The following is a 23,584-nucleotide window of genomic DNA, read 5'->3' as shown; positions in this document are numbered from 1 at the left end:
TGCTATGTAACAAACAACCTCCAAATGTAAATGACTTAACAACTATTTTGTTATTTCCCACGATCCTGCAAGCTGAGCTGGGCTCAGCTGGACAGTCCATCTGCTGGTCTTGCTAATAGTCACTTGTGTGACTTTAACCGGCTGGGCTCAGCCAGGATGCTAGCACAGCTGTTTCTCTCTCTCCAGGTGGTCTCTCCAGTAGGCCCCCCACGGTTCTTACATGATGACTCAGGGTTCCCCAGAACATGAAAGCAGAAGCTTCCGGCCATTCTTAGATCTTAGGCTTGCAACCGACACAGTAATGCTTCCACCACATTCTATCAGTTAGCAAGGCCAAATAGGACTCGAGGAAAGGCAACGCAAAGGCGTGAGTAGTGGGAGGTGTTGTTCCCTGGAGGCCATCGAGCTAAGTCTATCATAAGGGGGAACGATGGGACATTCAGGCAGAGACGTCGGGCAGGCAGTTGGACTCCACAGCTGGAGGATCCAAGGGGATTAAATATGAGAAGATAAAACTGTACTAGGAGAGAAGAGCAGGGGCCAAGGGCTGAACGCCGAGGTTCTGTGCCTGAGAAGTGAGCACTCAGGGAGCCTCCGAAAGGTCAGTCAGGCCAGAGCAGAGCCAGAGAGAGATTTTGCCATGTGTGCCAAGGCGGCCGAGTTTCGAGGTAAGAGTGGTCAGCAATGTCTGATGTAGCAGAGAGCGTCAGAACGTGGCTGAAACGTCGATTGGATTTTTCAAAGAAGGCAGACATCACAGTGGACAGGGTGCGTGTGTGTGTGTTTTAAGGTTTTATTTTTTTTTTAGAGCAGTTTTAGAATCATATCAAAATTGAGGGGAAGGTGCAGAGATTCCCCATGTCCCCTCAGCGCCTACACACACGTGCCTCCCCAGTTCGCAACATCCCCTACCGGAAGGCTATGTTCGTTACGGCCGGTGAACTTACACTGACACACAGTCATCACCAGAGTTCACGGCGGACCTCAGGGTCCCTCCTGGTGTTGTACATTGGGTGCATTTGGACAATTGTATAATATGTGCCTATCATTACAGTGTCATTCAGAATATTTTCACTGCCTTAAAAATCTATGCTCTGGAACAATGGTAGTTTCTGAACATCCGGAATCCCTCTCTTTCTTCAGATAATAGTTCCTTAATGTTATCTCTTTCTCAAAGTCCGTGTGGCTTGGAGAACGCTAACCATCTCCCATACACATCGCTCCAGAATTGAGCATGCGACCCAGGGCTGGCCCCCTGGAAGAGTGGATCCACTGCCAGGCCACATTGATAGATTCAGTGCTATGCCAGTGAATTTCAGGTCCAGGTATTTGTATTAAAAATAGTCGTAAAAAGACAGTCCCTTGCCACGGGTGTTGCTAAGATAGCACTGGGAAGTGGGGGCAGAGGACGTGTGGCGTGGAGGACCAGACTGTGAGGCCAATGTAGAGAACAGTGGGGCCCGGAGGTGGGCAGGGAGAGAGGAAGGGAGAGACTCAAGTCCTGACGATATCCTTTGGGTCCTTAGTGTTGTCGTGCCTGAAACTACTTCCCACCCTTGAACTTCTCTGTTATTACAAGAGACAATAAACTCCCTTCTTTCCTAGAACCAGGTTGAGCTGGGCTTCCCTCATTTGGAACCCAAAACAATCTCGACCAATACAGATACTAATGAAAATGCAATGTCAAAAGGTTCAAATGTATATTTAATTTTGAAGATTTTTTAAAAATTGGTTTCATTATCAAACTTTTTTGAGTATAGACTGATAGGGACTCAAACTGTCCCAAGAAACTAAGGACATTTTAAATCCATGTAGGGTTCTCCTTTAAGAAAGGGAAAAAGTAGAACGAAATGGGAAGAAAAATAAAGGCAAAGACTTAGGACACAGGCCCTCAGGCCTCACAAGTAACAACGGTTGAGCTTCTTGCCTTGCAGCATGTCAGGTATCCAAGAACCATCACCTGTTTCTTAGCACGGATTTCCAGAATGTTCCGACAAGTCTTCACACACAACAAGTGTTCGTAGTCGTTCTCTCTTTGGATCATCACTATAACCCTACCTTCCTCAGGGATTACGGCAGCATATGCCCGGAACAGTTCTGAAGCTGGGCCACTGTGTTGGAGTCCTAACCCCCAGGACCTCAGAATGTGACCTTATCTGGAGATAGGATCTTTGTGGAGCTAATTAAGTTCAAATTCAGGTCCTTAGGGTGGGCCTTATCCAACGTGACTGTGTCTTTATAAAAGGGAAATTTGGAGACAGGGAGCATGCCATGTGAAGATGAAGGCAGAGGTCAGGTGGAACACCAAAATTATTAGCGTACCTCTGGCAGCTAGGGGAGAGGCATGGAAGACAGCCCTCGCGGCCCTCGAAGGCAACCCACCCTGCTGATACCTGCGTTTTGGACTTAGACTCATTAGAATATTTTTGTCAGTTAAGCTACTCAGTTTGTGGTACTCTGTTACAGCTGCCCTAGCAAACTAAGACAGCATCTCTCAGAAACAAACCGAAGTTCATCTGTCCCTTCGAACTCACAAAGTAAAGGTCTAACCAAAAAAAATTAAAGCACACACAGGGGGAAAAAGTCATCTTCTAAATTGAATTGCTCTTTAAAATTCATTCATTCATTCATTCGTTCATTCATTTACTTAAAATTCTTCAATGTCACCACATATTTGACCACTTTTACCCCATTTACCTAACCCCCCCTCCCCCCTACCCTCTGGTAACCACTAGTCTATTGTCCACATTCGTGAGTTTCTGTTTGTCCTGTTCGTTTGCTGCTTTTAGATTTACATCCCACATATAAGTGGTAGCGTGTGGTTTTCAACTTTCTCTGCTTAGCACGATGATCTCAAAGTCCATCGATGTTGTCGCAAATGGCAGCGTTTCGTCTCTTCCTATGGCTGAGTAATGTTGCATCGTATATATGTACCACAGCTTCTGTAGCCAGTCATCTATCCGAGGACACTTTGGTTGAATAGCTCAAGCTTTGCTGATAAACCATCCTTAAACTGACTTTGAAAACCAACAAAAAATGTACATTCTTCCATTGCTTTTTGAATGAAATGATAATTTTTAAAATTTTAAGGAATCCCGAGTCAATTGAAAAAGTAGTTTATAATATCCTTTTATTAAAAGAATGTGGGGAGAAACGACATTATACCCATTCAACAGATGAGAAAAAAGGCTCATCAAGCAAAAACCACGGGCTCTATAGCATACGATGCCAAATTTTACACTCCAGATACCATTTCTGTGTTCATTCTTTCCACATCCAATGACAAGGAGCCTGACCACAGACACCTCTCTTGAAAAGCTACTTGATAGACAAGTTTAGATTTCCCTCTGAGGACACCAAAGAATGGGAAAGATTAGTAACTCCAAATCATAGTAATTCACTGAGATGCAATCTTGTAACCTTATTCATTACTAAATGGCTACCATTTCAATCTCCTACATCCTCATACGCTTTCTAGTCATTCTCTCATTTAATCATAACAAGCCTATGAGGTAGAGAGTATTTTTTACTCTCGCTTGAGTTCCAAGTAATTACATTTGTTGTATATATATTGCACATATTAATATATATGTGTGCATATGGAGAGGGGGAAATATATACATATTCATACATACCAATATACACACACATATGTATATAACAGGAAAAATGTGCATAGAATTTACACAAGAATGAGATGGAGTTCATGGATCAAGGTGGCAACTGGGTGTGGAACTTTGGGATACACACGTTCCATTTGGTAGAATCTTATGAGAACTGATGCTAACCCGAAATATTTAAGAATAACAAAAACCTGCAGCAACTCCGAACACTAAGAACTATGAACTATGAACACAAAGATAACATTAGACAAAGGAAAGTCATCTTTCGTGGAGTACTGATATGATTCCACCGATACGACATGGCCATCTTAGAAAAGCGGGAATCATGAAACTGACATTCCAGAAACGTGTCATGTGATCCCAGGATTCCAAGTCTCAGATTATTGTCATTTCCATAACTATTTGTGATGAGTTGGTCACCTTTCAGATTTCCCAGTTTATCCACTGCTTAACCCCAGGCCATGGCTTCCCATCAGATGTGGAATAAAAGTCTCAGTCCTCATGACGGCCTTTGTGTCAGTCAGGGTCCACTCTGGAAAACAGAATTTAAAATAGAAAAGCCATTGATCAGGCGGTAGAAGACCGGAAAAGCAAAAAGGGAATATCGAGGTAACAATCACGACCGCGGGAAGCAGCTCCCGCTTCCGCCGCTGGGACCAAGAGAACAAGTCGGGTAACCCGAACTAGAAGAATCAGGAGTGGAGCCTGGGAGAGCTGGCTCTTATGTCTCTAAGAAAATGTCACCGTCGTGTTGCTGCTTGGCTCTCCGACAGCTGAGGGGAGGAGCCCTGCAAAGCCAAGGCTCAGACCTCTGAAGAGGGGCCGTTGCTGGCACTTCCGAGGGTTCCTACAAAGGCCGTTTCTGGAAGTGTGGAAAGAACCTGGACACTGAACCAGAGCCCTGCAGAGCAAATGTCATTACTTAGGCAACCCCGACAGAAACAGCAAGCAAACAGGCATTAGCAAGTCCCTGACCCTCCCCCTGCCTTCCAGTCTCCCAGGAGCTCTCCTATTGACAGAGCCTGGCTGTAGCTGACAAAGAAGGTTTACAGCCCCATCCCGCAGAGCAGGGTAGAGAAAAGTGGATTTGGAGCAGAGAGCGACACAGCCTTCAGGCGTCTATGTGATCCGGCCCCTGCCTACCTGTCCAGCCTCATCCCCTCCATTCCTCCCATCATATACTCAGTTCCAATCACATTGGGTTTTTTTTCTTTCCCAAGCACAGCAAGCTCATTCCCATGTCCAGGCATTTACACTGCTATTCCCTCTACCTAGAAGTGCCTTTCCCATGGATCTTACTTATCTAGGGTATAACTTAAAGCCATGCACCCAAAGGGAATTTCTCTGACTTCATCAATCTAAAGAAGCGACCCTCGTGTATGGCCATGCTACTCTGAACAAGCCGGATCCTGTCTAATCTTGGCTGCTAAGTAGGGTCGGGCCTGGTTAGTACTTGGATGGGAGACCACCTAGGAAGGCCAGGTCCTGTAGGTGTAAAAAAAATACAAAATAAGGATTGTAAGCTGACAAGGTCCTTGCAATCCGTGAGGTCGACCAAGGGTTGCCTTGCCTAAAAAAAAAAAAAAAAGAGAGAGAGAGAGAAAGAAGCAACCTTCTCCCTACTCATGCTCTGTAAAAGTCCCCATTTTCATTTTACTCATAGCATTAATCACTATTTTATATTCTAAAAAGTGGTCTCTTCCCTATAAAATTTGGGGAAAGATACATGTCTTATTCACCACTGTATTATCCTTACAGGATCAGACATTGAATTGGTGAATTTTAGAGAATGCAAAACTTTCTCTAAAAGCTGAAAGGAACCTCAGAAATCACAACCCAACTCCAAAATCATTTGACAGCTGGGAAAGTTGAGGGCCAGAGAGCTGAAATGACACGTCGAAGCCATAGCGACTACTCTTTCCAGTGCCTTCGCATACATCATCTCATTTTACTTTCCTACTTTCCTGGTACAGTGGTAGGGGCCTTGGCCAATGATGGGGTCTCCAAAACCTTTTTGGGGACCCAAGAGAAAAAAGTGGATGAGTGACCTCTGCGTACATTGCCAGGAAGGGCCCCCAGGGAAAAGGTGAAACAGGACGCCTTCTTCGTGTCCAAAGCAAACATCCAGGATACCTGTGCTTCTCCGGGACCGTACAGATGGAAGGAAGCTCCCCCGGGGGGGGGGAAAGCTGAAGGGTTGTTTTCCTGGGGTTAAGGTATAATCATCTAGTGGACTAACAAGTCAAAAGACAGACCCAGGTCCTCCAATTAAACTGCCGGGTACCGTGGACAGCAAATAAGTTACCTGTTCCCTCCGGTCCTCTGTTTCTCCATCTGTAAAATGGGCGGGTACGTTGGGCTAGGATCTCTGAGGTTCTAGGAGGTTTACCCACTGGCCCAGTAAGTGGGTAGGAACTGTGACAGAGGGTTCTGAATACTGGAATTACAGACGCAGTAAACCTTTCAAACCTATGAATGAACGCATTAAACTGCTGAAGGGGTCAAGGTGCTGGAAATGCCAAACTGGTGCGAGTTAGGCTTCCTAGGTCATAAGGGGAGGTCGAAGGTCAAAGGTCGGGTTCCGGTCAAGTTGGAAGAAAACCGGAAGTCTCAGCCGGTCCACTCATAGGCAGAGCCTCCAGCCACCTGACTAAATCTCCCGAGGCGGAGCTTCAGCACTGGAAAAGGGAGGAGTTTGGGGCTCCCCAATGGCAAGGCCGGTGTCCTTCCACTGCAGCCAATCAGCGCAGAGAGACGGTAAAATTTAAACCCCCTCCCAGCTCCTCCGCCGGGACCTGTCCCGAAAGCGTTTGCAGAAAGTGCGGCCGCTCGCCCCGCCCCCGCCGAGGAGGCGGGGAGAAGGGCGTGCTTTCTCTCCCGAGTCCGCCTATCACGGCGGGCGGCCCTGGGGAGAGGCGGGCGGCGGCGCCAATCAGGGCAGCTGCCGGAGCTCGGTGGAGCAGTTGGCTACAGTTGCAACTTTTTTCGAAAGCTGCGTTTCCCGGGAGATCCTAGGCGGTGACAGACCCGGGCCATGGCTAGAGGTATTTGCCCAGGTGGTCAGCGCCTGGGCGGCTGGGGTGGGGGGTCGCGCTGGAGGGGAGACAGGGGTGGCGGGAGCGGCGGCGGGAAGGCGTCCTCCTGCGGGCTGCTCCCACGGAGCGCGGGGACACGAGTGGGGGGCGGGGGAGCTGCGGAACATTCCCGGCCCCGCATCACCACCCCCCACTCTCGAAGCCACCAGAAGCGCCTCCCGCTCCCGTGCCTCAGTTTCCCCTCTCTAAGTGTGGGCACCCGCTGGCCTGTCTCTCCAGAGGTTCCATATGTCAAGCTCTTTGGAACCTAAAGCGCAGGGCACCTCCTAGGGAATGGTTGTTGTTGATGCACGGCGGAGCAGGAGAGCGAGGCTTTGCCCGCTCCAGGGCTCTCTCGTTGGGAAAGGAGGTGACCCTGAGGCGGAGGCGCACAGCGGTAACGCACATCGTGGGGGGGGGGGCGCGTCGGAGGAGACACCGCAGAAGGCGCCTTTCTTCCCTCCCCACACCCTGAGTCAGCTCTGCGCCGCTGGGGCAGGCACCGGGCCCCGCTGGCCCACTTTGGGGTGAGACAGGTCCCCTGGCACCTCCCGGGGGACTTGCGTCTCGCAGCTGATCAGGACTCCTGCCCATCGCATCTGGCTTGGGTGGGATAGTACAGCCGCGCAAGGCGATGTTCCTGCCCGAAGTCCTTCTCTGCACACTTAGTTTGCTGTCAAAAGAGTTAAGACCCACGTTATGCGGCAAAATCATCTCCAACTGCTGGTCATTTCCAGACGCTGTCTCCTTCATGCAAAAACTAGAGCGCGATGGTTGAGTGCAATTACTATTTTTTAAAAAGTAAGTCGAGGTTTTACATTTCTCTCAAAATTCGAGACATTACATTTTAGGAAGAATTTGCCTTAGTGCAGTATGCTCTCTATAGCTGTCATAATGAATAATATAAGGATTCATTCAGCAAATGTTTACTGGGCCCTTTTGTTTTCGGGCCCTGCACCCAATTGCATCATTCATTCTCCCAGCATCCCTTTAGGGTCTTTCCAGACAAGACTTACTCAGATTCTGATTAAGAAATGAGACATAGTGAACTTCAAGTTACAGAGCTTCGTAACCCAATCCGTAGAGAAAATTAAGACGAATATTTTTCTCCAGAAAAGAGTTAAGCCTCTAAAAGTATATTGAATAGTATCTCATCTATCTGACAAATCTTAATAAAAGTATACTTCCCCAATTCATTTTCCTATCACAGCAAAATCATTTAAACTACCTATTTCAACAGCAGTGCATTTTTTTAAAACCCTAAATAAATAAATAAATAAATAAATACAAGTAATTGTTGCTGGAAACAACAACAACAAAAAAGAACAAAACTAAGCACTTTGCCACTGAAATACTTCAATACTTAATATGGGCATACTAATTAATAATTACTATGAAGGGCCAGGCACTTTATCATCTCGATTAATCTTTATAAATTGTTATCCACATTTTTCAGCGTGGAAGCTGAAGTCCAAGGTCTGTGTCCAGACTGGCCACGTGGCGTCTTTGCTTGTTCCACTCCACCTCTCTTAGCCAAAACGAAGACGAATGTTCCCAACTCATTGCCTTTGTCATTCACTGGTTGGTGATTCTCACTGTCTCACTTGACCCCCAAACTAGTAGTTACTTATTTCTTAGGCCTCATCACTCTTGCAGACTATTAAATGGGGCATTCGGTATAGTAAATATCAAATCATTTACGAGTACTTCAAATGAAATGTCAGTCTTTTTCTCCTAGAAAATGGTCTTTGTTCTAAACTTGTAGTTCACTTTGAGAGGCCCGCTGGGTCACACAGACACAAGTTTCAGAGACCGGGTAACTCCTCTCTGGTTCTGAAGTTTTATAATCATGTAACTATTTCAACTTTGAGTGTATTAGTTTGAGGAGGATCGGTCCCTCTGCATCGCTACTATCAGGTGGCCTCCTAATTGGTCTCTAGCATTCCACTTTTGCCATCTCCAAATTATTATCCCTTAGCAGCTAGAATGGTTCCCAAGAACATAGATTTTTTTTTTTTCACGTGACTTTCACTCTCTCTCCCTCCCCCAACCCCCAGAGCCATCTCTCTTAGGATGGCTTATAGGTCCCTACTGAGCCCTCTGGCCTCGCTGCGTTCCAACTGTCTCTATGTTCAGTGTTGTGTCCTTAGCACAGGGCCTGGAACAAAGTAGGGATTTAATAAATGTTTGTGGAATTAATGAATTGCTATGTTAGTGTCTGAGTTCAAGGGAAGCAATATACATCTTTTTGGCAAAGTACCTTCAAAGCAGAACTAGGTTTAGGTCCCAGCTCCATCACCACCTTAGCTGTGTAACCCTTAGGCAAGTGATTTATCCTCCCCGAGCCTCATTTTCTACATAAATGGCCGGGAAGGTTAAATTTAATAATGCATTATTACAGGACCCACTACATAGTAAACGTTCAGTAAGGGTTAGCTATTAGGATCATTGCTGTTAAATTCTATTTCTATGAGATCCTAGGCAGCATTAAGAGTTTTTATTTCTGTCGATGGGTCTGTTTGTTATATACATATGAACACCTCATGTACTGAGAAAGGAAAGACCATTTTGAAACTCATACTGAGTGATTCGTGTTACATCTCCTAGGTACTAGAGCTGTGGAGTTGAGAGGAGTGGGTACTAGACTTGTGTTTTAGCATGTCCTCCTCACTTGAAGATTAAAATAGAGAATGCCATGGTCGTGAGTAGGTGTGTAGGGCAGGGGTTAAAATAGTATGTGAAGTGGATAAGATGGTGTGAGCAGCTGCTTCCTGCTCCCAAACCATGATTACCATGATAGTTTGGCAACAAATTGCAAACCCTCTCTGCCCTGCAGACACTGTTTCAGATGGCTCTACCTGGGTGTCACAATGTCACTTTGGAATCCTCTTTCATGCTAGGCAGAATCTCTTGGTGTTCAAGTGGGCAGAGTTAGTGGTTGAGAGTGTGGGGGTGCAGTGGGGTGGGGCGGGGGACCGGTTGATGTTCCCCAGCCCTGAAGGATGCTAAAGCTGAGCTGCTTTGGGAGGCTTTGTCCTGATCCTGTCCTTCCATTTAATCGTATGCAGTCTTATCCCTTCTAAGGGGAGGCAGCTGCTTAAAGTGACAGCCATTTGTTTATCTGTGGATGTTGGAACATGCCCTGGGTGGATTATGGAATTCAAGGTTCTTGGTTTCTCTCTATGAGGACACCAGGGCCTGGACTGGGAGAGTGACTTGGCCATGGTTACAAAGCACCTCCAGGGCTGATGCCCGCAGAGAAACCCAAACCTTGCTCCCAGGCCACGACCCACGCTGCATGAGCTAGGTGCCCAGAGGCATCTTGTTTGCGTCTGTGACTTAGCACAAATACAGTGACTCTTTGGCCAAGGGCCCTCAAACCCTGATGGCTACAGGGCAGTGAGCTGTGGCAGGACAAGACACCAGAGCACCTGGAACCCCTTCCTAATGAGGACATTTTCCTATGGGGGGGCAGGACAGGAGACCCTGGTGGCTTGCTAAACTCTTCTGCGACACCATTTGCTCCTCCTCACTGTAATTTCTTCATCCGTAAGGGGTAGGGTAGAGGCCAGGAGGGTAGACTCTGCCCCATTTCTATTTCTGAGAACTTGGCCAACGTCCTCTCTTTCTGTATCAGTTTCCTCGCCTGTGGATCACACCTTCTTAGGGCTGCTGTGAGGTTTGAATGAGATAACGAATGCCAGAGAAGCACCCAACAAATTGCCCATTGTAACCCTGGCTCTATCTCCCCCAGGGCCTGTGCGGGTCAAGTGCAGGCCACCTGGATTTAGCACTTTCTAGTTCTGTGGCCTCGGGCAAGCCCCTGCACCTCCCTCAACATTCTCGTCTTAAGCGGGATTGCCGTAGGACCTGCCCCCGCCCCCCATGGGCTTGCGGGGAGGATAAATGGCCACGAAAACGCGCGGTGCGCACAGGCTCGGGCACGGCGCTGCCGGCTGCGCCTGGCACGGATGGGGCTCCCAAAATATCCGTGAGCCCGCGAGAGAAGGAGCCTGGCGCGCGGGGCGCCGGGCTGTCATGACCATGTTTCCCACCCCTTCGGCGGCGAGTGGCTGAGGACGCGCGCGAGGGGGCGCGCCCGAGCCGGGATTCGCCCGGCCGCGCGGCCCGCCCCGCCGCCCGCCCTCCGGAGGCGCCGCGCGGCGCCGCCCCTGCCAGCCCCCTCCCCGCGCCGGGAGCCGGACGGTGGGCGGCGGCGGCGAGCGGGCGGGCCGGCGGAGGAGCGCCGAGACGCCGTCCCATCCCTGCGTCCTAGGGTAGGGGAAGGAAGGGGAGGGCGGGGCGAGAGGTGGGGAAAGACATAGGAGGCCATGGGGGAAGGGGGCGCCGTGGGGCGCCGCCGGCCCTTCCCCGGGGCGCCGCGGAGGCGCTGGTGGCGGCGGCAGCAGCAGCAGCAGCGGCAGCGGCAGCGCTGGTGGCCGGGCCGCGGCGGCGGCGAGGGCGCGGGGCGCGCCGCCATGGGCCTGGCCGGGCTGCAGGTGGGTGTGTCGGGCCCGGCCGCGCGGGGGGCGGGCGGCGCGCGGGGCCCGGCCGGGCCGGGCGGCGGGAGGGCGACGCGGGCCCCGGCCCGGCCGGCCCGTCGCCGCCGGGCCCTCGGAACATGGCTGCGGCGGGAGGCGCCGCCGCGGCGCCCGGCCCGGGCGGCCCCGCTCCCCGCCCCGCCGCGCCCTGAGCGCCCCCTCCCCCGCTTCCCCCGGGTCCCCCTCTCCAGGCAGGAAGATGTCCAAGCCCCGCGCGGTGGAGGCGGCGGCGGCGGCGGCGGCGGTGGCGGTGGCAGCGACGGCCCCGGGCCCGGAGATGGTGGAGCGGAGGGGCCCGGGGAGGCCCCGCACCAACGGGGTAAGCAGGCACCCTCCCCGCACTCGCTCGGCGCGCCCCGAGGGGCCGTGCGGCCCGGCGCCCCCGCCCGCCCCGCGCCGCAAGCACGTGGGCTCGTCCCGAGGCCCCCGCCCGCCGCCCTGGGGCAAGGATGCGGGCGGGGCGCCCGGCCGGGCAGTTTCCTTTTCTGCCGCCTGCCTGGGAGTGGCGTCCACACTTGCTCCGCCATGACCCTGGCAGTATTTGACCTCGGAAAAGTTTGTGTCTTTATGGCATTTCCACACCCGGACGCCCAGCTACCCCGGAGGTGGCCGCCTTCCCGGGCCGTGCGGGGCCTGCCCGGGTCCCTCGGAGCGGTGACGGGTCCCGCTGACTTGGTGTCTAATAGCTGAGCAGGCCCCGTTTCTGGGAAAGCCCTGCCCCTGTCTGCTTACTCAGTGCAGAGGCCCCACACCCACAGACACCGAGTGACCTGGCCCGCCCCACCATCCTGCCCACCCCTCTTGGTGCCGATTGAGATAGTGACCGCCCTAAATGCGCTGGCACTAGGCCCCGCTTTCATTAGCTCTCCACCTCCCACCCACCGCAGTTACCCCCCCTCCCCCAACATTCCCTCAAATGCAGTCCAGTCGGCAGTCCTGGGAGGCTGCTGGGCAGCACTGGTCTGAGAGGGGCCAGACTTGGGTACACAGAAGGCTCAGGCAGTAGTGGCAGGCCCTACCAGCTCGCTGACTCAGGACCAAGAAGTGGTTAATCAGGTTCCCTGAGGCCTGCCTGTTTCTGTGCCGAGTCCCTGCGGCTCCTGCCAGGGGAGTTGGCTCCTGCACACAGGCCAGCCCTTCCGGTTCCACATTCGTTTCCTCTGGGTCATGCTGACCTGCCCGCTACCGGTAGGTTCTTACATAGACCTTTGTGCACAGCCGGTTCTCCCGCTGGCCAGATGTCCCCTTAGTGACTAGGATTAGAGACCACATGTGTTCAGGAGACGTCGGACTTGGACCTGGGAGACTCGAAACCTGCCACTGCTCTCCTGGGACTGGCACCCCTGGTAGTCCTGCATCTAAGCGAGGATGATGTTGGCGTTTTGTCATTTGTATTCTGCTCGCCCTTTCTCTGATAAATGCTATGGAATCTTCTTCAAGCCTCTTTCAGAATACGCATTTGTCGTTTTAGGAGAATGTGTTTACCGGGCAATCAAAGATCTATACCTACATGAGCCCGAACAAATGCTCTGGAATACGTTCCCCCCTTCAGGAAGAGAACTCAGTTGCACATCACGAAGTCAAATGCCAGGGGAAGCCATTATCCGGGATCTACAGGAAACGGGAAGGTAAGCCTCTGAAATGGCCCAGTTCTGACCACGGCCGGTTGGGCCGCAGAAGTCTCTCTCCTCCATAATGACGCACATATGATACATTTTATGCAGCTTTTTAGCACTCAAGTTCTAAAGGAACCGTGTTCCGTCTTGCTGCTAAGAAACACAGGCAGCCTGTCCCAGGGTGTGCGCCCTGTCGGTCTAACAGGTTCTCCCGCTTTCACGGTAGTGGGCATGTCCTTCAAGCTTGATTGTCTTGCCAAGTCGCAAAAATAACGCGCCTGATCTGCAGTCGAAGGGGCTCACAGGTGCCCGAAGTGCAGAAACTGTGAGTCTGGGTTGTGCAGACCACGCACTCGTAGTCCTAACTGTGCCATGTCAACACCGGGAACTGACTTCCTTCCCTTTTATGAGCTGGCCTTGACCTCATTTCTGAAGTTTCTTTCCACTCAAGTATTCAGAGCTACTCTCTAAAGCAGCATAATCTGCAATGAGCTTTGGAGTTAAAATACTAAACAAGATAATACACAGTATTGAAAATTCTGTCTGGCCCTGCAAACAAGCTGAAACCAACCTCCTAGAAATCTCGCTCTGATCCAAATATCCCCTTTTCAAGCTGCGGTGGGGAGTGCGAGCTCTCCCCAGGTCCCCATGCTCCCTTCTAATGAAGCTCGCCTTAAAGACGCAGAACTCAGGCTACCAGCTGCTCCGTACAAGGAAGCCTTGTGTTCATTACTGGAAAGTACCACATGCGATGGGTCAGTGCAGCCTCTGGGGCCAGGTCTGAGAACCAGGAGGAGGAACCCGGGGTGGGAACCAGCTCCGGCCCGATTCTCCCCTGTATACAGGGTGATGCCATTTTGGTTGCTCTTGAAATGACTTGCGAGCTACCTCTCGCTCTGCCACTTACGTGGAGGAAGCTTGGGCAGGTAGTTCTTCTTTTCTGAGCCTCACTTCTCACATCTGTGAGGTGGGAGAGAGGAGTCCTACCTCGCAGAGCTATTCCGAAGATGGTTTAAAGCATGGATGCAAACGGGCTTTTTGTGACATGCTCTGTACCTTCTGGACTGCGAGTGTCGCGGCCTGTTCCCGCATTGGCAGCACTTAGGATAGTACCTGCCATGCAGGGACTGGGCAGGGGGCTCTAAATGGCAGTCAGCCAGCCTCACAACCCTTCTGAAGTGCGGCAAAATGCAAATGGTCCCAAAAAGTGACGTGGCGCACAAGGTAGCTTCTTTGGCTTATAGTGTTAGCAAATGGCAACAGTTATAATTTGGGGCCGGATGTGCTTTGCAGGAGACCCTGAGGGCCAGGCTCTTGTCCTTGATTCTCAACCTTTTCTCTGTCTGGAGGCAGACTGACATGACAGCTGACCTTCACAGGCACCACGCCCTCCTAGGGTTGTGCCCCAGCTTGCACCCCCACCTCCCCTCCCCCACAGTTCCACTCGGGAAGGCGAGTGAGGGAGGGAGAACGGTCTGGATGGGTTTCGATGTATTTATTTTCCTCTTTTATCGAGCTATAATTTATGTGTCATAAAATGTACCACTTTAAAATGTACAATTCAGTGGTTTTTAGTATATTCACAGATAAGTTCCTCCCTCTCATTCCAGAAGGTTTCATCACCCCCGAAAGAAAGCCCGTGCCCCTCCCCAGTCACTCCACACTTCTTCCTTCCTCCAGCCCCAGGCAGCCCCCTCATCTGCTCTCTGTCTCTATGGATTTGTCTGTTCTGGACATTTCTTATAAAGGGAGTCCTACAATAACACGTGGCCTCTCGCGTCTGGCCTCAGTCACTCGGCATCGCGTTCTCAGGATCCGTCCATGCCGTAGGCTGGGTCAGCCCTTCTTTTCTGCGACTAAGTAATATTCCACAGTGTAGATATACCGCATTTTATTTATCCATCCATCAACTGACAGATCTTTGAGTTGTTTCCCCTTCTTTGGTTATCGTGAATAAGCTGCTACAGACATTCATGTGCAGGTTTTTATGCAGACATATGTTTTTAATTCTCTTAATAAATGCCTAAGAGTAGAGTTGCCGGGTCAGATGGTAACTCTGTGTTTAACGTTTTGAAGAACTGCCAGACCCTTTTCCAAAGTGACTGCACCGTTTCAGAAAACCGTTCACATTTTGTAAAGTGAACAGTTTGCCCACACTGGTGCCCCGCAACCGTTTCCAGTAACAAGCCATTTTCCACGTCCGTCACGACGTGTGGCCAGAGGTTCTGCGCCATGGCCTACCCCCATGTGCCAGCGCTGGCCCAGTCGCTAGGAATTTAGCTTCTTTCCTGGGGTCGCAGCCCAGTTCCTGACGGCAGGCGGTCGGCCGCTCGCGCCAGCAGCGCCGTCTGTGGGGCCCCCGCTGCAAGCCTGTCCCCGTCGCGACGCGGAAGGCCGGAAGCGCTAAGGAACTAGGCGGGAGGGATCCGATTGTCACAGTGTATACCGTGCATCAGAAAGTCGTTAGGTAGACATTAAATATCTTGCTGTTTTGTCAGTTATACCTCTGGCAAGCTTAAAAAAAAAAAGGAGAAAACAAAAAATGCAGAAGACCAAAATCTCTGCCCAGCGTCTGAGTCAGAGTAAAGCCAGATGCTTCTCCCGTGAGAGCTGTTAGTGGACCCCGGGCTTCCCAGGGCCCCCCCGCCCCCACTGCGTGGCACACCTGTCATGCCCTCTTCTCTTAAAGCCCGTCTGGACACTGGGCGACAGGGCGTCTAGAATAAAGCCCGGTCTTTCTCCGCTCTCTGCCCACAGAGAAGAGGAGCACTGGGAACGCGACGCGAAGCGCCGTGAAGTCCGAGGAGCTGAAGATCAAAGACGCCAGGAGAGGTCCCCTGGCACCTTTCCCAAACCAAAAACCCGAAGCAGCAGAACCTCCCAAAACTCCCACCTCGTCTTGTGATTCTCCCAACACAGCCATCGCCAAGCAAGCCCTGAAAAAGCCCGTCAAGGGCAAGCAGGCCCCTCGGAAAAAGTGAGCGCCTCCCCGGGGCTCCCAGTGCGGGCAGCTGGGTTTCTGTGTCCCCCCCGCGGAGCTCGCTAGGGTTGAGCAGGCCGCCCTCCCAGCCCCGGTCACACTAAGGCTCGGGTCCCCGCAGTGTCCACCGATGGCACCATTGTTTGCCAGCATCTCAGTCTGGCGTGAGTCCAGAGCACAGGAGCCGCCCCCTCCCAGAGAGAGCAGGTGGCCTGTGTCTAACCCGCCCCCCTGAGGCCCCGCGGGCAGGTGAGCCTCCCGAGACCACAGGCCGGGGCGGTCACAGGTGTTTAAGGGACGTCAGAGACCACAGGCCGGGGCGGTCACAGGTGTTTAAGGGACATCGTCACAGGGAACCGCCCCTCGCGCTGCGTGTCTCCGGGTGTGAGTGCGGTCTCAGGCTAATGCTCGTTTTCTCCTCCCTCCCCCCGCCAGAGCTCAAGGAAAAACGCAACAGAATCGCAAACTCACCGATTTCTACCCCGTGCGGAGGAGCTCCAGGAAGAGCAAAGCGGAGTTGCAGGTAGAGGGCCGTGGTGTTTCGTCCGCCCTTGCAGGGCAGGGCGGCCCAGCGGGCAGGGCTCGGCTTGCGGGACCTCAGCTTGCTTCGGGTCGCCTTGGGGCAAGTCTGTGCCTCTGCGGCCTTGGTATTCTCCTTGGTCTAGTGGGGATCATCGCCACGGTCAAGGTCACCACGTGGCTTGCTGGTCAGGATGCCTCTGGGAAGGGGCTGCGTAGCCTGGAGCGTGTGGCGGGGAGTCGGGGTTACCCACGGGCAGCGTGTCCAGGACGCGTTGGCCGGGCCAGCAGGGCCTGCAGCCGTGGGGAAGGCCGTGTGTTCTTTCAGAGGCTGGTCTGTCGGCTTCCAAAAGTTCCCATGTCGTGTTTCAAGGTGGCAGAGGGCTGTGGCTTGGGAGCCACTTTCTGGCCGTGTGACCTAGGGCCAGCTCCTTGACTGCGCTGTGCCCCAGCTGCCCTGTCTGTGAAGTGGGGTCGCAAGGACCTCGTGGGCGGTCGGGAGGGTTAAACTCCTCAGTGCACATAGATTCCTTAGAGCCTGGCACACAGTAGGCGCTGTGCTGGGTGCCCTAGCGGCGTCACTTCCCGAGGCGCCTCTCCGCCCTTTCCCACCCACTGTGGCCCCTGGGCACATGCGGCAGATAGGAAGGCCAGGTGGCTGGTGCCTCCCCCGCCCGGAGTGCCGAGCCTTGATGTAGCCAGTCAGTACCTGACCCTGACCGGCAAGGTGTGATGATTGCCTCTCTGCCGAGGGCACCAGGGTGTGGTCCGTTTCCCTCCACACTCCACTCACGGGCATCGGGCAGCTGCTCCGCCCCCCACCCCCACCCCAAAGCAACCTTGAGGCGGAGGAGTGCTGCTTAGGGAAGTGGGGGACCCCTGGCTGCACAGTCTCCTTCGGCATTTTTTATGTGAAATCTGTAGACATAGAGACTATAACCTACAATTCTCTCTCTCTCTCTCTCTCTCTCTCTCTCTCTCATTTCTTTTCTTTGAATTGATGAGGCTTTGATAAAAAAAAAAAAAAAAAATCTAAGAGGTCCGTTTCTTCCCCCCAGAGAGCTTTGGCTTTGTTTCCTTAGAAAGACGCTGTCTTTTGGCCAGGAAGCAGCTGCTGTAAAACGTTTGCCTGTAGTGGGGGCCTGTGCTGGGTCACTCCAAGGGACAGCGCAGCAGAGGGCACGGCCATGCCAGGCCCCAGGAGCCGACGCCTCCCGCCGAAGCCGGGCCCAGCGTGCCCACACAGGGAGGGCCTTGGGCTGCGGGGGCGGGGGACCGGCCAAGCTGGCCTTTTTAAAGGAAAACAAGGGCTTTTCTGTCTGGGGCAGCGAAGGCTGCAGTGGGACGTGACGCGTGAGGTCTGCTGAGTCTCTCGGCAGACGAGCCGAAGGGGACAGACACTCGCTTCACCAAAGCTCGGTGCGGGGCGCAAGCAGGCCGCCCTGTCGCTAGACGAAGAGCCGTACTGCGCCCCTCACGTTGCTCTGGCTTTGCCGAGGGAAGGTGGTGGCGGGCCAGGTGGCAGGCCTGGGTGGCGAGGCTGTGGCTGGCCAGGGTGGTGTCTTCTCTTGTCAGTGCAGGTAAAGCTTGAGGGCCGGCCAGCTGGGCCTCATCCGACGGGCGAGGTCAGTCCTGACCTGCCTGCCCTTCTGGGCCGGGCAGCGGAAAGCGGGGCCCAGGCGGGGCAGGGAACGAGGGGTGTGGCGGGCCAAGGGTGAAAGTCAAATTAAGAGCCTGGCGGACGTGTCATTGAGTTTGAAGGGCAGGCAGGGCCAGGGGCCAGGGTCCGGCTCCAGGGCAGGAGGGTGGAAACTGGGCCCTGGACAGGTGCCCGGCAGCGCCGTCCTGCAGACCGTTCGTGCCTCCCACTCGGCTCAGCCTGCCTCTGGGCCCCTGTGGGCCGCCGCCACCCTTCTCTCCAGGAAGCCTCGGGCTGGTCGTTTGCGTGCCCCAACCTATGGAGCTGGGATGGAACAGCCTCTGGCTCCGCATTCGGGGTATCCAGCCGGGTCCCGGCTTTCCTCAGCTCACCCCAGTGCCGTCGTGTGCACTCACGGCAGGAGCCCCCCCAGTCGCCTGCCTCAGTTCTGTGATTACTGCCACGTGCAGAGCCCACTGTGCTCACTCGTCCCTGCAAGTTGCCCCTAAGTATTCAGCACGGTGGCTGCGTGCGCGCGCGCATGTGTGTGCGTGTGTGTGTGTGTGAGAGAAAGAGAGACGGACAGACAGAGACATTGTCATTTTTTGCTTTGATGACTTACTATGTGCCGGGCAGTGTTCTAGGCCAAAAGATTCCACAGGAAACGTGAGGCCCCTCTGCTCATGGAGAGCGATTAACATTTTCAAAAAGAAGGCGACCAGAAAGCAAGGAGCTTTCGGACAGCACTCTGACGTTAGTTTAATGAAACAGAATCGTTCGGTGGCGTGGCCGGGCCAAGGCTGCTTGGGTCCAGCAGTCAGGGACGCTTCTCTGAGGGAGGCGCCCCCGGAGCGGAGACTGGAAGGAAGGGAAGGAGCAAGCCAGGCCGCAGTGTGGGGGGCGGGTAACCCAGGCCTGGGGAAGAGCAAATGCAAAGGCCCTGAGACGGACAAGCTGGCCTAGGAAGGGTGATAGTGACGTGGTAGATGAGGGGTAGATGAGGCCAGAGAGGCCGGGCTTGGACGCCGCTGACCTCAGAGGCCGTCCGAAGTGGGTTTTATCCCGGTACCTGTGGGAAGCTACTGAAAGGCGTTTTGTCTTTTAATAAACTCTGTTTTGGAATAATTTTAGACTTACAGAGGGGTCGCAATGACAGTATAGGACGTCCCCACCGGCCCTTCCCGTTTCCGCCATCACCGATGGCTTATGGTGCCCTGGTGCATTTATCACACCAGAGAACTCGCGTTGGTACATGGCCGGCAGTAGGCTCGCGGGAAGGCTCTCAGCAGGGAGATGGCGAGATCTCATTTTCAAGAGCCCCGCCGGATGCCGTGTGGAGAACAGAGCGAGGGCGGCGGGGGTCGGTGGGAGCCGGGAGGGCAGCGCGGCCGCTGCCGCAGGCGTCTGGCCGAGCGCAGGCGGCGGGAGCGGGCGGGCTGGGGACCGTCTGGCGGGGCGGGGTCTTCCATAGCACCCTAAACCCTCCCGAGGTTGCAGGGACCGAGCCTTGCTCACCACCGTGTCCCTGGCACATACTGCAGATGTTCAGTAAATCCGTGCGGACTGAGCGACCGGTAAGGTCCCACGTGGGCTGCAGCCTGTCCCGCTGGCCGCGGCGCAGTCCGGACACGGGCTCTGCACACGCGCTCTGCGCCCGGCTGCGGGCGCCGGGCTCCGCCCACGGCGCTGCTCCCCAGTGCGCTGTCGCGTTCAGCCGGTCGGGGCTTCTGGTCTGTCTGCATAGCTCCCGCCGGCTCCCTGTGCTCCGACGGCGGTGGGACCAGGGGCAGGGATGGAGGTGGTGGCAGGAGGGGGCGGTCCGGAAGCACAGGTGGGGCCGAGCGCGTCCACTCCTCTCCCGCCTCTCTGTTCAGTGTTGGCTCCTTGGGGCGGGAGGCCCTCAATGCCCCGGCAGGCACGGCCTCCTGGCAGCCCCAGCTGAGTTTGCATGACGTCAGAGTCCTGATTGTAGATGTCGGCAACTTAGATATTCTTAAAAAAACACTGCATGGGCCACACAGGAGATAGCCACAGCCCAGTCTGTCCCTGGGCCGCCACGGTGCACCTCCTGGTGCATTCGACAGACGGGCGATGGGAAAGGACGGGAGGTTTGGGGTCTTGGGCGTCCTTGGGGACTGGTGTCACGAAGGCCAACCGTGGGTGACCTTGGGCCCCAGCAAGGTCCAAGTGGCCTGGGAGAGAATGTTCATGCACTTCCTGTTTTGTCTTCCCAGTCTGAAGAAAGGAAAAGAATAGACAAATTGATTGAAAGCGGGAAGGAAGAAGGAATGAAGGTAAGGGCAGCAGGGCCCCGTGTGAGGGGGGCCACGGCCACAGGGTCAGAACGTGCTGCTGGGACCCTTGGCAGGGGCTGACGAGTCCCGCTGGTAGGCCGTCGCGGGGCGACGTTCTACAGCTGTTACTACGGGAGCGTCTCACGAGGGAAACATAAATGGGCTCGTATGTGAAACGTCATCCTGACAAAAGGTTTAATTGCAGTAGAATCCATATGGCATGAAATTTACGATTTTAGGCATTTTACAGTGTACAGTTAAGTGGCGTCGAGTCCATTTGCAATGCTGTACCACTATGCCTGCCTAGTTCCAGAATTTTCTCACTCTCCCAAACGGAGACCCCCTTCTTATGTGCAGTCACTCCCCGCTCCCCTTACCCCAGCCCCTGGCGCCCACCAGCCTGCTTGTGTCTGGATTGGCCTGGTTCTGGATGGTTCATACAGATGGGATCGTAGGCTAGGTGGCCTGTAGTACCTGGCTTTCACTTAGCATGAAGCCTGGGAAAACTTTATTATTATTATTATTATTTTAATATTTTATTATTTTTTAGGCGAGGCAACCCTTGGTTGACCTCACAGATTGCAACGACCTTGTCAGCTTACAACCCCTTATTTTAATTTTTTACACCTACAGTACCTGGTCTCCCTAGGTGGTCTCCCATCCAAGTACTAACCAGGCCCGACCCTGCTTAGCTTCCGAGATCTTTCTGCGATCAGACGAGATCGGGGTTGTTCAGGGTGGCGTGGCCGTAGACCTGGGAAAACTATTAAAATGAGAAACAAATGTTTCCTAAACTCTTTTCCCGGGAAGTGGCACCGAGTCCATGCTACACCACTTCCCGGCCTCGCGGCCTTAGATATGGCTCTGCCTCTCTGAGCCTCAGTATTCTCACCTGCAAAATGGGGCGACGCCCACCTAGCACATCTCTCATGAGGATCCAGTGTAGCAATGCCTTGCAGATGGGCCCGAGGGCACCTTTGGGGGCGATAATCCTGATGACAGTTGCACAGCCCTATTCACATCATGCTCATCGAAGTGCACACGTAAAATGAGAATTCTAAGGCATACCGCAGGAAAGCTGTCAAGAGTACCGCGAGCGCCAGGCACCCTGGAAGCCCACCCTGCACCGGGACACCCGTTGCAGTTAGGAGCCAAACCCCTCTCGTGTCACCTCCCAACAGATCGACCTCATCGATGGCAAAGGCAGGGGCGTGATCGCCACCAAGCAGTTCTCCCGGGGCGAATTCGTGGTGGAGTACCACGGGGACCTCATCGAGATCACCGACGCCAAGAAGCGGGAGGCTCTGTACGCGCAGGACCCCTCCACCGGCTGCTACATGTACTATTTTCAGTATCTGAGCAAAACCTACTGGTGAGTCCACGAGCGATGCGCACGGCAGAGGGCGTCCGGTTCTCTCTCGTGTCCGCCTCCCGTCTGGTTCTTGCTGCCATTTTTCAAAGCTGCTGTCCCCCGTCCCATTTTCTGTTTGGGATTGGAGCTGCTCTAGATGCCATGTCTTCACCTAGTTACGTGAACGCCGCTGTGAGGCTCACCTGTCCCCTTCACCCCCCCACCCCACCCCCCGCAGGGCGTTTGGCCAGAGCCGGTCTGGAAATCACAGCTGCTTTTTTTCTCCATGTGGCCAGCTCAGTTCACTGTTTTATTTTTTAAATAGACTTTAGTTTCTAGAACGAGTTTAGGTTCCCAGCAAAATGAGCGACAGAAAGAGTCCCCGTATGCTCCCCGCTTCACGCACAGCCTCCCCGCACTGCCCGCATACTTGTCCTTCGTTTGTTCGTCCTGGAGAACCCTCCAGTTTCCTCACACGCCTCCACAGAGAGCCTTCTGCATTCCCGTCTTCCACCCCGCCCGGTGCCTCTCTCGACTCTTAAAGGCATTTCTTTGAGTCGAATTGCTCTCCCAAAAGCGACAAGTCAGCATCCCACCGGAGTGGAGAGCAAGCGTGACTCTGGCCGGGTTCAAAAGCCTCTTTATCAGTCTAATAAGCCTTTGTTTCCTCCGCCCCGTCCCCGCCAGCGTGGACGCCACAAGGGAGACCAACCGCCTGGGGAGACTGATCAATCACAGTAAATGCGGGAACTGCCAGACCAAACTGCACGACATCGACGGCGTGCCTCACCTCATCCTCATCGCCTCCCGCGACATCGAGGCCGGGGAGGAGCTCCTGTACGACTACGGGGACCGCAGCCGGGCCTCCCTCGAGGCCTACCCCTGGCTGAAGCATTAACCGCCCGCCCTCCCCCAACCCCTCCCCCCCACAATGGACAAAGTGCCCTCAAAGGGAGTTGATTTTTTTTTTTTTACACACTTAATCTTAGCAAGATTACTTCAGATGTTTTTAAAAAGTATATTAAGATGCCTTTCACTGTAGTATTTAAATATCTGTTACAGGTTTCCAAGGTGGACTTGAACAGATGGCCTTATATTACCAAAACTTTTATATTCTAGTTGTTTTTGTACCTTTTTTGCATACAAGCCGAACGTTTGTGCTTCCCGTGCATGCAGTCAGAGACTCGGCACAGGTTTTAGAGGAAAGAGTCGAAGCTGAAGTAGGAAGCCGGGCGCCGCTCCTGCCTCTGGCCCGAAGCGCCACGACTCTCCCCCGCACCCCGCAGCCCGGCCGGCTGCTCCCAAGCTCTTGTTCTCCGGACGTCTCGACAGGCGCACATGGAAGTGTAGGACTCTTTTTTAAAAAGGTTTCACAGTCAGTCAGTCTTCCCCTCTGCTTTCTCGAAAGCTCCCCGGCCCGGGGCCCGTGCGCACGGGCCCGGCTGGATCTCCTCTTCCACGGGCTGCCGCTTTTCCGGGCGCCTCGAAGCATCAGGGCGGGCGATCGGAGTAGACGTGGGCAGGGAAGAGCGTTGCTTAGCTAGCCCTGCCGGGGCAGCGCTTCCCGGAACTGGGGTCATTCTTTATAGAAATGTGAACACTGAATTTATTTTAAAAAAAAATAATAAAAATCAAAAAAGATAAAAGACAAAAAAAAAAAAAAACCACAAAACAACTTACATGTACATAGGTCTTAAAGTGAGTGAAGTGGCTGCATTTTTTTCTTTTTCTTTCTTTCTTTCTTTCTTTTTTTTTTTTTGTAGAAGAGATTTGAGATGGTACTCTATTCTAATCAAAAATAAAGTTTTGTAGTGGGACCAGAAATTACTTATCCAATCCCCTCCCCCAACCTACCCGCCCCCACCCCACGCCCCCGCCCCCACCCTGACCCGGATTCTACTGGGTTCAAGTCCCGGACCTGCTGTCAGGTCTTCTGTTTGTCAGACC

The 23,584-nt window shown here is 53.6% G+C and overlaps 1 protein-coding gene, 1 long non-coding RNA gene and 1 pseudogene across 6 annotated transcripts; 1 reads left to right on the top strand and 2 right to left on the bottom strand.

Annotated features, from left to right (window-relative positions):
* Positions 1–3,113: 3,113 nt before the first annotated feature.
* LOC118602828 lies at positions 3,114–6,354 on the bottom strand. The gene is made up of 2 exons (XR_004950875.1): positions 5,929–6,354; positions 3,114–4,155 (listed from the first exon to the last, which is right to left on the bottom strand). It is a non-coding gene; the product is annotated as an uncharacterized LOC118602828 (long non-coding RNA).
* Positions 6,355–6,539: 185 nt separating this feature from the next.
* Positions 6,540–23,312, top strand: KMT5A (lysine methyltransferase 5A). Of its 5 annotated transcripts, none has more exons than XM_036220862.1 (8): positions 6,540–6,667; positions 11,430–11,557; positions 12,710–12,866; positions 15,612–15,831; positions 16,270–16,357; positions 20,227–20,286; positions 21,468–21,658; positions 22,325–23,312. In XM_036220862.1, the coding sequence occupies exons 1-8, from the start codon at positions 6,658–6,660 to the stop codon at positions 22,533–22,535; spliced, it is 1,065 nt and encodes a 354-aa protein (XP_036076755.1). In that variant the 5' UTR covers positions 6,540–6,657; the 3' UTR covers positions 22,536–23,312. The 5 variants fall into 5 exon arrangements, with proteins under 5 accessions (XP_036076755.1, XP_036076757.1, XP_036076754.1 ...); XM_016153848.2 differs by lacking the exon at positions 6,540–6,667 and adding an exon at positions 11,076–11,196; XM_036220864.1 differs by lacking the exon at positions 11,430–11,557 and having other exon boundaries at positions 6,647–6,667.
* Positions 20,911–21,040, bottom strand: LOC118603609 (annotated as a pseudogene).
* Positions 23,313–23,584: the final 272 nt, after the last annotated feature.

This window comes from Rousettus aegyptiacus, unplaced genomic scaffold (genome assembly GCF_014176215.1).
Source record: "Rousettus aegyptiacus isolate mRouAeg1 unplaced genomic scaffold, mRouAeg1.p scaffold_m13_p_5, whole genome shotgun sequence".
Taxonomy (NCBI): domain Eukaryota; kingdom Metazoa; phylum Chordata; class Mammalia; order Chiroptera; family Pteropodidae; genus Rousettus; species Rousettus aegyptiacus.
This window is presented reverse-complemented; position numbering and strand designations above follow the sequence as displayed.